Source organism: Coturnix japonica, chromosome 5 (assembly GCF_054131305.1).
Source record: "Coturnix japonica strain WE chromosome 5, WE-NBRP24, whole genome shotgun sequence".
NCBI classification, from domain to species: domain Eukaryota; kingdom Metazoa; phylum Chordata; class Aves; order Galliformes; family Phasianidae; genus Coturnix; species Coturnix japonica.
The window spans coordinates 42429488-42443616 of NC_140667.1; the positions used below are offsets into that span (position 1 = coordinate 42429488).

The 14129-nt window shown below is 36.4% G+C and overlaps 1 protein-coding gene and 1 long non-coding RNA gene across 22 annotated transcripts in view; one reads left to right on the forward strand and one right to left on the reverse strand.

Moving 5' to 3' along the window:
* The window catches only part of DGLUCY (D-glutamate cyclase), a 37566-nt gene that overhangs the window by 5603 nt on the left and 17834 nt on the right, over positions 1-14129 (forward strand). For 13 of the 20 annotated variants that reach the window (XM_015865280.3, XM_015865279.3, XM_085549364.1 and 10 more), the window contains 2 exons: positions 5510-5586; positions 12229-12337. In XM_015865280.3, coding sequence (XP_015720766.1) covers positions 12238-12337 — 100 coding nt within the window. In that variant the 5' untranslated portion in view covers positions 5510-5586; positions 12229-12237. Of the gene's footprint in view, positions 1-5230; positions 5366-5509; positions 5587-12228; positions 12338-14129 lie in introns of those variants that run through there. The other 7 variants (XM_085549355.1, XM_085549362.1, XM_085549356.1 and 4 more) reach the window with 2 other exon arrangements.
* Positions 1038-5513, reverse strand: LOC146760779 (uncharacterized). Of its 2 annotated transcripts, none has more exons than XR_014946770.1 (3): positions 3992-5513; positions 1873-1971; positions 1038-1710 (listed from the first exon to the last, which is right to left on the reverse strand). It is a non-coding gene; the product is annotated as an uncharacterized LOC146760779 (long non-coding RNA). The 2 variants fall into 2 exon arrangements; XR_014946769.1 differs by having other exon boundaries at positions 1502-1710; positions 4784-4880.

Below are 14129 nucleotides of genomic sequence, written 5' to 3' on the forward strand. Positions count from 1 at the left end.
CATCCCTCAGTACAACATCTAAACACTTATTGAACACCCCCAGGGACAGTGACACAACCTTCTCCCTGAGAAGCCTGCTCTAGCACCTGAGTACCCTTTGAGAGAATAAATTCTTCCTTATATCCAACCCGAATCTCCCCTGGGCATCAAACCTGAACACCCGTCTTTTCTGATGTAAACTGAAACGGTCGTTTGAAAGGACATTGGAGTTCCTGTAGGGCAGAAAGCATTTTGGATTCTATTTGTAAAATCCTCAAGATTCAACATTTGTATTTTCTCTAAAGTATTAAAATTCTGTTCACAGAAATGTCCCTTTGAACAATTTTCCTTTAGCTGTCATTTAGAAATTGTGTCTAAGGGTGAGGTTTGGCATCTTCTCGCTTAAACCTGTAACATTCAAAGCTACTTTTTTGTTGTGACTGCCTGGTAGTGTATCGATAGGTAACATTATAGCTATACAGATTACTGACACTGTAAATAACTCTGAACTACTTAATTACCCTAACCTCCAAGCATTTTCAAAGAATTACTGAAGAGTTACACTAATACCAAGTCTCTCTCCATTTTCAAAAGAACACATTTCTATTTAATCAGATTTAATCACACAAAATCCAACTACATTATTACAGAAACTCTACAGTAAGTGATTTGTTTCTTATTAAACTCAGTGCTGCCTTCCTACAGCTCTCGTAGGACACAGTGGATGTTTGCATTTCAAAATGTGAAATCAAGTGAGACGACCCCCACCAACTTTTGGCATTTTATTATCTCTTATTCTGTTTGCAATAAGCAGTGAAGATAGAGTATAACCTGGACTTAATCACTCGTTCTCTGAGCAACATGGATTTGCAGTGTGCCCTTATGTTGTCTTCTCATCAAAACATTTCTTTTGAGCAGGTAGTGAGAGGCAGTATTTTCCAATTTTTTTATTTTTTTTTTTATAGTAAATTAGTAAAACTGTTCCCCTATGTGACAGTATTTCTCTTTAAATAACTATATAATTGAAGACAGTGCACAAGTATGAGATATTCATTTGCTTCATAAATTACACAGAAATGTTTTCTGATAGCAAGTGTTAACAGAACAGAATTATGAATTGAATTGGTTTGGACATGGGCCCACAGAATTCACTGCAGTCCTGGAGTGTTATACTTTGATTATGAAGGATAGCTCTTCAAAAATCATGAATCACAGATAGATTCACAGAATCCCTCCCTTTTGACAAACAGAATGTTAATCCCTTATTTAATCTTGTTTTTCAGGTCAAACCAGTGCTGTTCTTTCTGGAGCCTTTTATGTACCCTTTCTGACTTCATAGAGCCCATGAAAGAGCTATCCTTCCTTCTCAAAGGCAACAGTTACCTAATCTTTCCTCTGCCTCTTTTTCTCTGCATTCTCACCCCTCTGCATTCTCGCCCCACCTGCACAACCCCAGGGAAATAGTCTTATTCTCCTCCCACCCCCAGAGACTTCCTGCATCTGCTATCACAGCAGCAACATTTGTCTTCAATTGTAGATCCAAGGATGTTATTGTCATAGTTCCAGGTGATTCTGGACATCACCACTGTTTTATTCCTATTAATGCTACTACCTGCCTGAGTTGAAGCTTCGCAGTGCATCCATCCTCTTACTGTAGATGAAGCTTTGGACTACAGCAATCTGTTTCAGTCCTGGTTATTTGACTGGTCTGTGATTTTGTAAACTTCATTCCTGTTGAGATTATTAAAAGTGACAAATGGAGAAATCATACAGTGTTATTAAAACAGAGCCCTCCCATGAATAACAATAAACCCAAAATATTTAAAGAAAGTCTAGCAATCCATCTTACTTAAAATCCTACTACCACCTGTTGACAGAACATCAGTTGCTTACTGTTGGCCGTTTGCTTGAGAATGGCTTTCCTCTTCTTGTCTTGCATCTTGCTATTAAGTCCACAGATTCATGCAATAAATATCTCAGCATTCAAGTTACCTACAACATTCATAAGCAATACTCATAAACAAAGAAGACATGTATCTATTCACATTTACTTAAAAATCTAAAGAAATAATTCTAAATTTTATTTGCTGTATGGTATTATATGTCAGAGACTCCCTTTGATGAAATTTTTCAATCTACAATTGAAAATGTAAACTTAGGGTTGTAGTCACAGTTCAGTGAAGATAAGAGATTACATCACACTGCAATAATGCTGAAGAGCTCTAGCTGAAGAGCCCTACCTGTAGACTGGCAGTCCTTTGTGCTACATCAAAAAGATGTTTCCCCAAATTTCTCATTCATGTAATATGATGAAAGTACAACTGAAAACTGGGGAAATTGATTTTTTCACTGACTCTGGCAGTTATAAGGCCAAATACTGATTCTCCATCAAAAGTGAAAGTCTTTTAGGAACTAAATGGTCCATCTATAAGCATAGAATCATAGAATCACCAGGGTTGGAAAAGACATCCAATATCATCCAGTCCAACCATCCGCATATCACAGATATTTCCCACTAAACCATGTCCCTCAGTACAATAACTACACATTTCTTGAATACCCCCAGGGTTTCCACCACCTCCCCAGGCAGCCCATTCCAGTGCCTGACAACTCTTCTGTGGGATAAGTCTATATTACAGTTTATTTATAAGAAGGACAATTGAGATCTGTGGGTTCTGAATTCAAGGTGGCTGAATTGATATGCATCTTTGTTAATAATCTTAGTATTTTTAATATATATATAGATTATATCCTAAACAGTGCCTGCTTAATATACATTGTTTTGCACACTTTCTTTTATATATTTAGTAGCTGTAGAAATGTTGTACTATTCCTTGAACACTAAGATATCCATTTTAAAGTGCATTGAACTAGCACCTTTGAAATAACTCTCTTTAATTAAGAGCAGTTTGCTTTGATGCAATCAACCATGAAATGAATGCATACATACACATGTTTAAATACTCATGCACATACATATGTGTGCATACATATGCACATGTATGTATATATGTATAGATATATGCATTCAGACATTTTTCTGTTGAGAGTTCAAAACCAAGTACTGATAGTAGCAGTTTCCTCCTTCAAAAGGAGTGGAAAATATTCTGTAATATTTTCCAGACCAAGGCTGCACCTGCTCAGAATGCTTAGTGATTTTACTTTCTAGTAATTGAAAAGAAAATGCATATTTATTATTAGATTACGACACCACAGACTTGTTAACTTTTATATATGGACTCATATTCTTTTATACCTTTTGGTAAATTGCATTTTGTATGTAAAATGTGTATAATGTATGCTTCTTCAATACTAATTATAATTTTTTATCAAGTGTTTTATCTTGTCCCATACACATGCATTTATAAAAAATTATGTAATACATTGCATATGTCTTCTGTCTTTAAATTAACTTTTCTCCCCTGGCACATCTTTTTTTGACTCAAGTTTATGTATAGTATATGGCTTGTTCTCAAAATCTTACATAGATTAAATCCAGTACAGTAGATGCATAAGCACCTCTTCTGTCCTTGAACTGAATAGGACTACTTATCTTTATTACTTATATTCACAGAAGTAATATAGGTTTGAGTGCTTACACTATAAACTCAGATACAAGGTTTTATATGCATATAACCTTTCTCTAAATAAATAAACAAATAATAGTAGTAGCTTAAATTTTGTTTTGTCCTTCTGTAATAAATACAGAAACAAGTCTCTGTTAAAAGAATTGAATTTTGGAACTAGAACATAGTAAGAAAAAATGTCTATACTTCAGGTCTTTTAAAAATGTAAAATGAGGCTATAGATACATAAGACATTTTCAGCTCTTAGTTTCTTACTCTTTGGTAATGAGCATCAAAATGATGACATTAACATCTCTTTCAAGTCAGCTAAGTGGTACTGCAGCATTATGAATCATCTCTGTAACACCAAGCTGCTTTTTAAAAGCACAGTTTTGTGGTGATAAAAGGTTTGAAGGTGACAAGCCTGCAGATCTTATTCTACTTACCCACAGAACATAGGGAAAGCTTCACTTCAAAACCATCTTTCTCCTAGACAGTACTTTGTCAGTCAGGCTATGCACAGGTAGAATATAAGTGTGTCTGCAGGTTCCTGGCTGCACCAAACAGAACATTAAGGGCAGTTTCCAGATCACCATGGCACACATAGTTATGAAATAGTACCACAGCTGTCAGGAACGTAGTAACGAAAACATAAAAATGGGACCATAACTTGTCTGAAACACTGTGGAGCCTTTCCAGTTGGAATGGATGCTGAAGAACAAAGCTGTCCAGGCATCCTTGATAATGCAAACTGCCATCCAATATGTGGGCAGTGTAGATCCTCCAAGATAAAATGATAGATACAAGATAAAATGATAAATACGAGATAAATACGTGAAACAGCTGCTGACAGCACTTCACCTACAGTTCCTCCTGGAATCTCCCTTGATATATTCTTGTACAGCCTCCCACTTACTGACCTGGTTACCCAAATGATGCTGTTTAAGCCAAGAGTTCCACATGGGAAGTTATGCTTGGTTTGTTTTGTTTTTTTGTTTTTTGGTTCTTCACAATACTTCTTGGTCTAAGAGTTTAAGGAATCAAGTGAAACAAACAAACAGCGTCTGTATCTCTCCATCAGAAATATTTCTAGAGGCAAAAATATTTATGATTGGTAGCTTGGTGGAGGTGAAGTTAACCAGAGTTTCCCCAGATCTAGCCTACTTAGACACTCACATTTCAAAAAGGTTCCCTTAATGTGAATACCTTGGCTACAGCGATTCCTTTAGTCATCATACCTGAGAAGTTCTCGATGAGGAGCTAGAGTTGCAAGGACTTCACAGCTGCCAGTAGACATGTGTGAAATGGCATAATCCTTGGAGTAATATGAATGACCTGTACAGCACAAGCATAGCACTGTTGTTGTTTTTTCGGGAACATGATACTATTTCTAGGGTGTGTAGAGAGCAGAACATCACTCACCTACTTACACCAGGATGGAATTCCTGGGAAGGAACAGGCACCCTGTCAGTGCTGTGATCATGCATGACATGACTGGGTGTAACCAAGGTGGTGGCATACTTACTTATCAAGATAAGTGCCTATGACTGTTGCTTTACAAACAAAGTAGTACAAGTACAAGTCATTGTACTTTGCCCTATGGACTTCCATTTTCATTCCATGTGAGTAAAACTAGAAGAAAAATTTACCTCACCTCAGGATTTTTTACCCAGCCAATGCTCATCCATTGCCTTGCTTCCAACATGCAGCATTCTGCTGGTTAGGGGAGAAGCTGGGATGAAAGACTGGCTTTTATGGCTAGTGAGGACAGCCCTCCTGTGTCCTCAAGCTACCTCAGCACCAGAAGAAGCCTGGATGAGGTACTCATGACTAGACAGCCTGGAGAATTGTGGAGCAATTTTGAATCTCTTCTGTAGTTCAGTGTAAATTGTGCAACTGTATTTAAATTCCACCCTTACGTGTGTTTTTGTGTTTGTTTGTTTGTTTGTTTCCATTTCTTGAAGTTGAATGAGCACTTTGTGTCATCTTAAATGAAAACAACCTCTGGCAGATCATTTGCTCTCTCTTCTTACTGCAGCTGGTAAGTATTCCTGTGAGCAAAGTCAAAGGCATGAAAATGGTATAATTAAAGCTTGGTAAAGGTTCTTGACTTCTCTTATGTGCATGTTTTACCCTGCTAAAGCTGCAGATAAATGTTCCAATGCTTGTTGGTCTCGTGGTTATGTAGGATAATGCAGGAGGTATGAAGGAACTAGATATGATCCAAGGAGTTGGAAGAGTGTATGAAGCCATGAGGAGGATATAAAACACCTCTTAGAAGTATATAAAAGCCTAAACAACACCAATCTTGTGTAGATTGTGTCCATGAAGGGGTAGGGCCTGAACTCTAGCCCCATACAGTGCTGTCTGACATAGCTGCTTTGAAACTGGTGGTTGCTTTCTGTTGCTTGTTTTTAATTTACTGGGAGAAACTAAACATTGCATATCAAGGATGCATTGATTCTCTTACCTGTTGCTCATCTTGACACAATCTGCAGGATCATGAGTGTAGAATATCTGCTTTAGGCAGCAGAGAAAACACTAATGGAAACTCATTTAAATTTCTATTTGTGATGGTTATTTAAGGTTCCTAAACTTCAAAGCCAAATACCCCGTGTTTCAAATGTAAAGTTAAATCTTAATTTGCTAGATGAACCACTGTCTGAAAATACACAAAGTATTTCCTCTTTGAAACTGCACACAGAGCTCTTCTGTGCTTTGAAATGATTCAAAGCAGATGAGGAGCAAAAGGATCATTAACGGGTTCTTCAGATAAAGCATTACAAATATAACTGTGAGACCTGTTGGAAAATGAGATGAAATAAATTTTCAGAGGAGTGTGTATGCTTTTCACAGAAGTCTTTTGGCAGAATTTCAGAGGAACTTCTTAATTAAGCAGCAGGTCTTTATAAGCCATGTTTACATTGAGAAACCTGTGTAACCATACTCATACTAGGGCAAGGCACAGTACACAAAGGTTTTTCATAGGTTATAATTAGTTTAGGTTACTTTCCATTATGCATCAGCAAAGGCAGCCCATGTGCTGGCTCATGTTTCAAGTGACCCTGCTGTTGCTGTTCCTGCAGCAGTAGCTTTGGGTGAGTTACCTGCTTGACAATGTCTAAAAAACCTACCCAACAGTGCCAAGTAGTGATCTCTGCACTTTTGTGGTCAGAGAACCTGTACACATCATCACCCATTCTAGTTACCAAATTTTAAGTTGAAAATAGGATAAAAGCTAGAGGAAAAATGCAGGACTATGTTCTGTAAGAGGCTTTGGTTATTTACAAAGCAAATCTCTATGCTTTGAAAAATTACTGTATTAAACCATATTCCTATGTATACCAGTACCACCAAAAGAGCAGACCTGTAACATCAGAAACTGTTATAAACTACTTTCCAGTCTTCAGACTGACTCATATGTTACTGCTATCAGCAGCACATTTTACAGGCTGTTGATTCTCAGGTGATTCATTTTTAAAATTACAGAAATACTGTATGTATATTTTATTTCATAAATTTTCTTGACACTTGAGAAGACAAAACAGTCACTCTGATGCTTCTGAAGAATATATTAATATGAATATAAATATGGTAACACCAAAGGAATAATTTTTTATCTGGAGTAGCTTAGCACAGCTGTATGGACAAACCCACTACATCTCAAAACTGAATCTTTCTGGCACTTAAAAGATGTTTTGCAGTTTTCCTGGGTAATGAGTAATTTACAGTGCAAATCTTGAAAGAATCTATACTCATATTTAAATTTAATATCTGCAAAACTTACAGATTTGTTTTCTTATTTTGAAAACCCCATGGAAATATAAAATTCTTTGCTTAACATGCATCCTTCTTCAGGCTACCAAAAGTGATTATAGTTGACAGATTGTAAGAATGCTTTATAAACTACAGTCTGGTCAAGAATTTAATGTGAAGATACAGAACTTTGCAGGGATATTTGATTATTCTGCTGACAAAAATCAGTGAGATACAATTGAGGAAATAGAAATAAAGCTATGCTTAATCCAAACCTATCATCAATATTAAGACAGCATACATATGCATTTATATATACGTATATATATATATATATGTACTGATGCTGATACTGAGATTCAGTGGAGTCTGCATCTCAAAAGTGTACAAATGCATTAGTGTATTTATTGTGCTGTGTTGTTTGTTTTAATTTACAGAGTTATATTACAGCATTTCAGAACAAGAATGTGGAAAATAAGTTCTAAGGATGAAAACTGAGAGAGTTTGAGGAGCAGCCAAGAAATACGGAGGGATGTAAACTGATAAGAGCGAGTGAGAGAAGAGGAAGCACTGAAGTTCTGAAGTTACCAGAAGATGCAGTCAGATAGAGCAAAGGAGCAAGATCTAGGAGGGTCAGACCAGCTTAGAGTTGTGAGACAGAGGTCTGAGCTCAGGGAGGAAAAATGCAGACAGAGGAACATTGTAGACAAAAGAAACAGGGTGAAAATAAGAAAGCGTAGGATGTACATACACTGGGGTGGTACCAGGAGATCACTATGTCCATCAAACAGGCCATGTGAAAGACAAGACTACTTCACTATTAAATCCAGTCCAAAACTGCATTTTTCTTGCTTCATGTTGGGTTGGAAATTATTTGGCAGATATGTGGATGCTGGTAACTTTTTCCAAGCGTAGGTGTAGAATATTTAACTATTACCTTGGTAAACAGTAACTAACCTTGTTACTAGATAAAACTAGTGAAACACTAAGTGAGCTGTCAGGGAAGGATACTCTACTAGAGAACACTGAGGTTTTTACTGAGATAAATAACACCCCTCTTGACATGCCTTTTACTTGCCATGAGTTGTGAGATGCAAAGGAAAAAGAGCACATTCCTTAGAGTGAATGATAGAACCAATTCTACTACACTTAGAACCCATTCTAATCATGTCACAAAGATGAGCACCTCACATTGCTCACAGTCACCTGTACCCAACAAGGGTGCTAAAAACTACATGCAAAAATGGTTAATGGCTTAGTGTTTCACTTGGCAAGAATTGATCACAGATTCTGTACTCAAGAATATTTTTTAAATCTAGCCCTCCTGAAAAACATTTTTGCCTATGGAATTGGTGCAGTCTGTAAATCATTGGGGCCCAGATAATCAGGTTGTATTTGATTGCCCAGCTCCACTGAAGTGAGTGGTGCTATACAGATGTATACTTAATCATAGAATCATCAAGGTTGGAAAAGGTCTTCATCCTGTCCAGCCATCCACCTACCACCAGTATTTCCCCACTAAATGATATTTTACATTAAACTCAGTAAAACCTCATCCAAGTCCTGTTTAGAACTTTTACCAAACCACCCTGATTATCACTGTGATGGAAAAAGAAGTTTTTTTTCCTGTATCCATGTATATTTTTTTAAAAACAATGTCATTTAAATAACAACATGCTTTCTACCTTCCTTGTCAAGATACAGGAGCACAGCTCATAATGTGGCAGTGTCCCCACACCAATAGAGGCTGCCATTTTAATGGCTAAATACAACAAAACATTTTAATAGTCATTTAGGTTCAGTATATAAAGCTAAAAATACACATGAAATATGAAGTTGTACTTCTAATATGAAACCATGTTTAATAAAACTTGGTTATTTAAAAGTGATCGTGACACCTCAGCGTCCTGGAGAAACACTGCATAGGATTCCCTCAGGCACAAACAGGCATTTCATAGGCCACGTTAGGATCTTAAAGGCTTTTTAACAGTAATCCTGCACCTTGTCTTATCCATACCATGATCCATCACATCTCTATGTGGTACCTGGTACTGTTGCTTGAAACTATTTCAGAACAAAATAAAAGGATTTGAAAAAGCTGGTTCAAGGAACAAGTGCTGGTTACTGATTAACAGCCCTACCAGGCCATTTAGTTAGCGAGCTATTCACAAGCCTCACAAAGACAATCTACACTTGTTAGACATTCTGATGGGACAAAGAGGAGAAAGTGCTGTAAGACCAAAATAATCTTAGTACTTTTCCCTTGTCATCCCAAACAGGCCATGGTCATTTTGTCCTCAAGCTCTTTTCCAGGTGGTCTTGGAGACGGTTGGGGAATCTAAACTTAAGTGTGCCCCCTAGCATAGGGAAGCAACATATTAAGCAGAAATTAGCCATTCCTGAGGACGTCAGATAGCGAAAGCTTCATTTTTACTGTAAGAATCTGTCAATTTTTATTGTCTCTCCAAGTTCAGTGACAAATAAATAAACAGAAACATCATCTATTACTGACATTATAGAGCAAATACGGTGATTTAAGTTATAGTTCAAGATTTTATCTTATAGGAGACTTTTCCAATAGTTTACAAAATCAAGACAGGGACTTCAGTGATCACAAATGGTTGTAGGGTGTGTTTTCTGTCTCATCTGATATAGGTGAGTCATCCTGCTTTTATACAAAGGTAATGTTTAAATTACTCACTTCCTAACCAGTTCATCAACAATAAATCTTGCTGTTTAGCTAGGGGCAGTGTTCACAGATTGAAACTACAAGGTCAAGAGTTTTCCTAATGTATTTAGAGCCAGCATTTTGGCACTACTGATAGTCACAGTCAAAAAGCTTGCTATGCACATACACCTTTATGAATCCAAAAGTTTTAGGTGCCTGAATGTTTGCTAATAAAATCCCATGGGCATTTTGATTTCTGCTACTCAGCATAAATTCCGTGCATTAAGGATCAGGCTTTCCCAACCTCACACTAGGGAATTTGTGGCAAAATACTGAGCTGAAGACAGCTTTTGTCCCAAACTAGTTTACTGAACTTCAGACTCTTTCAAATTCAAGTAAACTAGTAATTCTTAAGTTCTTAACATGTTTTCAAAGATTCTTAGAAATAAAGGATCTCTTTAATTCAACTGGCTGAGTGCACAATTCCAGTCTGGTGTTAGAAATTCTCTTTGCAGTAAAAATATTACAGGCATTTATAGGCCTGGATCAGAACTCAGCCACATTTCTCTATTCACATTCCTGTTGTCTTAAAAATATGCACTTGGAATTGTTCACAATTTTGCAGTGAAGGCTATTGTTTATTGGCATATAGATTGATATATAAAAGCAGAGAAGATGGGATGAGTCAGAGAGCAGTAAGCTGGAGTTCAAGAAAAAAGTGCAAGCTTATTTCTTTTGGCTGACAATGTTATATAAACATTTCAGAATTAAGAATTAAAGGTTTCTGAAGTCCAGATACAAAGCTTACTTAGCCCAACTTAACCTCTCAGAATTCTGCAAGCTTTGGGAAATAATTTGGACAGACAATCTATTATAAGAGCTTAATTTCACATCACTGCTCTTTCTTCAAGTTAATTAAGTATGAGTATGAGTTACTCAGAGGTACACATTTTCATTGTGAAGTGGCTCGAATGCATTCAGCCCCACTATGGAGTGAAACCTGTAATCATAGTAAAGTACAAAAAAAAAAAAATATGTGGATCTTTAACAGCAAAGTTAAGTCTTGCTGGAAGGTTGTAACATCTCTTTGCATATTAATTTACTGTCACCTTTTTAAAAAGTAGCACATATTCTATCATAGAATCATCGTAAAATCAAAGAATTGATCAAGTCAGAAAAGACCTTAAAAAACATTAAGTCCAACTGCAACATAATCATACTACCCTAACTGTAACAACACTCTGCTAAATCATGTCCCTGAGCAAAAGGGAATAATCATTACTGCTTCTCATGACTGACGTCAAGAATGGCTTCTCCTGAATTGAAGAAAAAACGGAGGATGGTAGTTTAGTTGCTTGGAGGATTGTTCAGTTTCTTTACTTAGAGTGAGCACATGGTTAGATAAACAAACACATCATCTCTGAATCAGGTCATGAAAAGCAGCAAAGGTTAAAATCGTAAGAAGACAAATAATTATTTTACTCTGAAATACATTTTACTACTTCTTTACAGTGGTACGGAAAATGCTTTTTGATTCTGGATAGTTCCAGTTCAGAAAAAAAAAAAAACATTTCAACTTTATCAATAATGTAGAATTACACATTTTTAATCTCCAATATAAGTCAAAAGAGTAAGATACTGTAACTAAGATACTTATCCCTACTCCTTCTCCAGATTGAATAAAGTGTGACTTAAACTTCTACATGTTGGTTTTCCCAGTGGAAGAATAGCCACAGGAGTATTCACTTCTACATAATGAATGTTTGAAAAATATAATAGATGTGGAATATATCAAAATGAAATTTTCTGAACATAGTTCTCCATTTACCACAAGGTTGCATCACTAATTGTGTGACAGCATTTTCAACAGAGAAGTAATATTGTAGATTGTAGCTTGGTAAGTTAATCCGTTCATATTTTGGCAGTTCTAAGGACATAGCAAATTTTGGAAGAGTGAATAGTCCAGAAAACAAAGATCTGTTTCTTACGTTACAGGCTAGTAAAACTGGGCTTTTTATCCAGAGTGTTAATGTGCACAGCTCTGGCAAACTTACTGAAAGATTCAGTTTGCATTTAATCAGAAAATGTCAATGAAGTAACCTTTTAACTTTACCTGTTGGGGTATAACTAAGGATTTCTGAGTGGTAACAATCTTTGTCTGGGGCAACAGGAGGAAATTTAAATTTAGTTCTCCAGCAATTTAAAATGTAAAAAATATAAAGAAGTTTAAAAATGTGTAACTAACGTCTTTCCATTAAGGCTGAACAGATGCTTTTGACTGGAGGATTGAAATCTCTCCTTCCTCAAGCACGGAGAATAATTCATTGCAAGAGAGTTCGCATTAGTAACATTTCTGGCATGGCAAAAGGTAAGGCAACATCACAGCTCTTTGTGGAAAGAGATTCTGTTTTGGATTCACAGCAATATCTTTACATATATTTTTTCTTTTCCTGTTCATGATGTTTACGGAGGAAAGTAGGACTCTCAAAAGCAATGAAGGAAATGAGAAGAAATGTCAAGCTGACTTACAATCTTAACTTGCTTGGGTGTTTTTAAAATCACATTGTATTCACCTGACATTTTGTTCTTAAATCACAAAGCTTTATTTGAGAAAATGCATCATCCTACACATGTGAAGTACTTGGACCTTGTTTTCAAAGCTGTAGTATGTTCTTCAGCTCTCCGTTATGTCAGTGAGAAATTATGGATGCAGAAATATCTGAAAAAAACTAAATCTGGCTTTCCTTACACACATTATCATCACATTTTTTAAGTCACATGATGTGTTCATCACAGACCTTACTTTAATTAGTACATAGAGATGTATGGTCACAGAAGCATTTTTCTGCTTCATTTGTTGCACTATACTTCTAAAGTAACTATTGCTTGTTACCTTTGCTGTCACCCACAAAATACATTAAAAACTCTTTTAAAATTTCTCTGAACTGGGACAACAATATGCTGAATTTATGCCTTAATTGATCAGCATGTCCTGCTTAACTAACACTGTTCAGGAATGTATCTATAATGATGGATACATAATGCAAGTATATACTTCGGCTGATACAAGAAGTGGAAAAATACCTTTTCATTATAAAAATAAAAAAGTCAGGATAGTTATCAGGAGGAAGAATAAAGTTATCTAAGAGCTGGTTAAAAAAACCTTCCTGACTGGAGTATTCCTGGAAGTTGCCTACAGATTCATTCTGGCAGAAGTGAATAGCATTTCAAATGCAGTGCTCTTCAAGTTGAATTCACTGACTAAAGCCATAATTTTAAGAATCTGTGAATATAATCAGCACAGAAGAAAATGCCTGTAGGTTTCACATGGGCAGCAGGGAATGAGGCTGTAGGGTAACTCAATGTAGTCTTTTATTCTGTGGTATATTTAGTATGTTTATTTAACAAAAATGAATTTCTGTATTTAGAAGAAGCTAATTCTGTATTTAGAAACTTTCGTTAGTAATAAAATGAATTTTTGTGCTGAGTAGTCCCAAAGGAGCAGTTTGTGGTCATGTTCAGTATGCAAATACATGCTGGCCTCAATTTAAGCCTTACTTTTACATTTTTTCCATCAGGAACAGCGTTTTATCTTTTGCTTTCTCAGTTAGCTTTGGTCAAAATTAGGATTTGGTTGATCTCTACAGGTTTTAAAGAAGATCATTGATTTCAGCTGCCTCTTGGATGACAGACTACCATAGCCTTTAGGAAAGGGGGAGCTTCTGCACAACCTCTCACTGGTCTGTCTGCTGTCTGACACAGTAATAACTTCCCAAGACACACTGATACACGTTGCAAAAAAAAAAAAAAAAAAAAAAGTCTTTAGAACCAGTTGCATGGAAATGGTCAGCACCTTTTCAAGTCAAAGTTGATTCTAAGTGAAGAAAGTGTAGCAGTTCTGTCCGATTTTTTAATTTGTGTGTGTGTGTTTTTAATTATTAATTAACAATGCCTAAGATTCAGTGTGACAGGCAACAGATTATTCAGGAGCTGTCTTTCTCTCCTGTTTAACTGCAGCTCAAGGTAAAATTCCATAGCAAACAAACTCTAAGTCAGGCATGTCCAACCTGCAGCTTATGGCTGGCTTGACACAGCTTGCACTACGGCCTTCCCCAGTCTGTGCCATCATGGCAGCAGCTCTGCCCCAGGTGCACACCCAT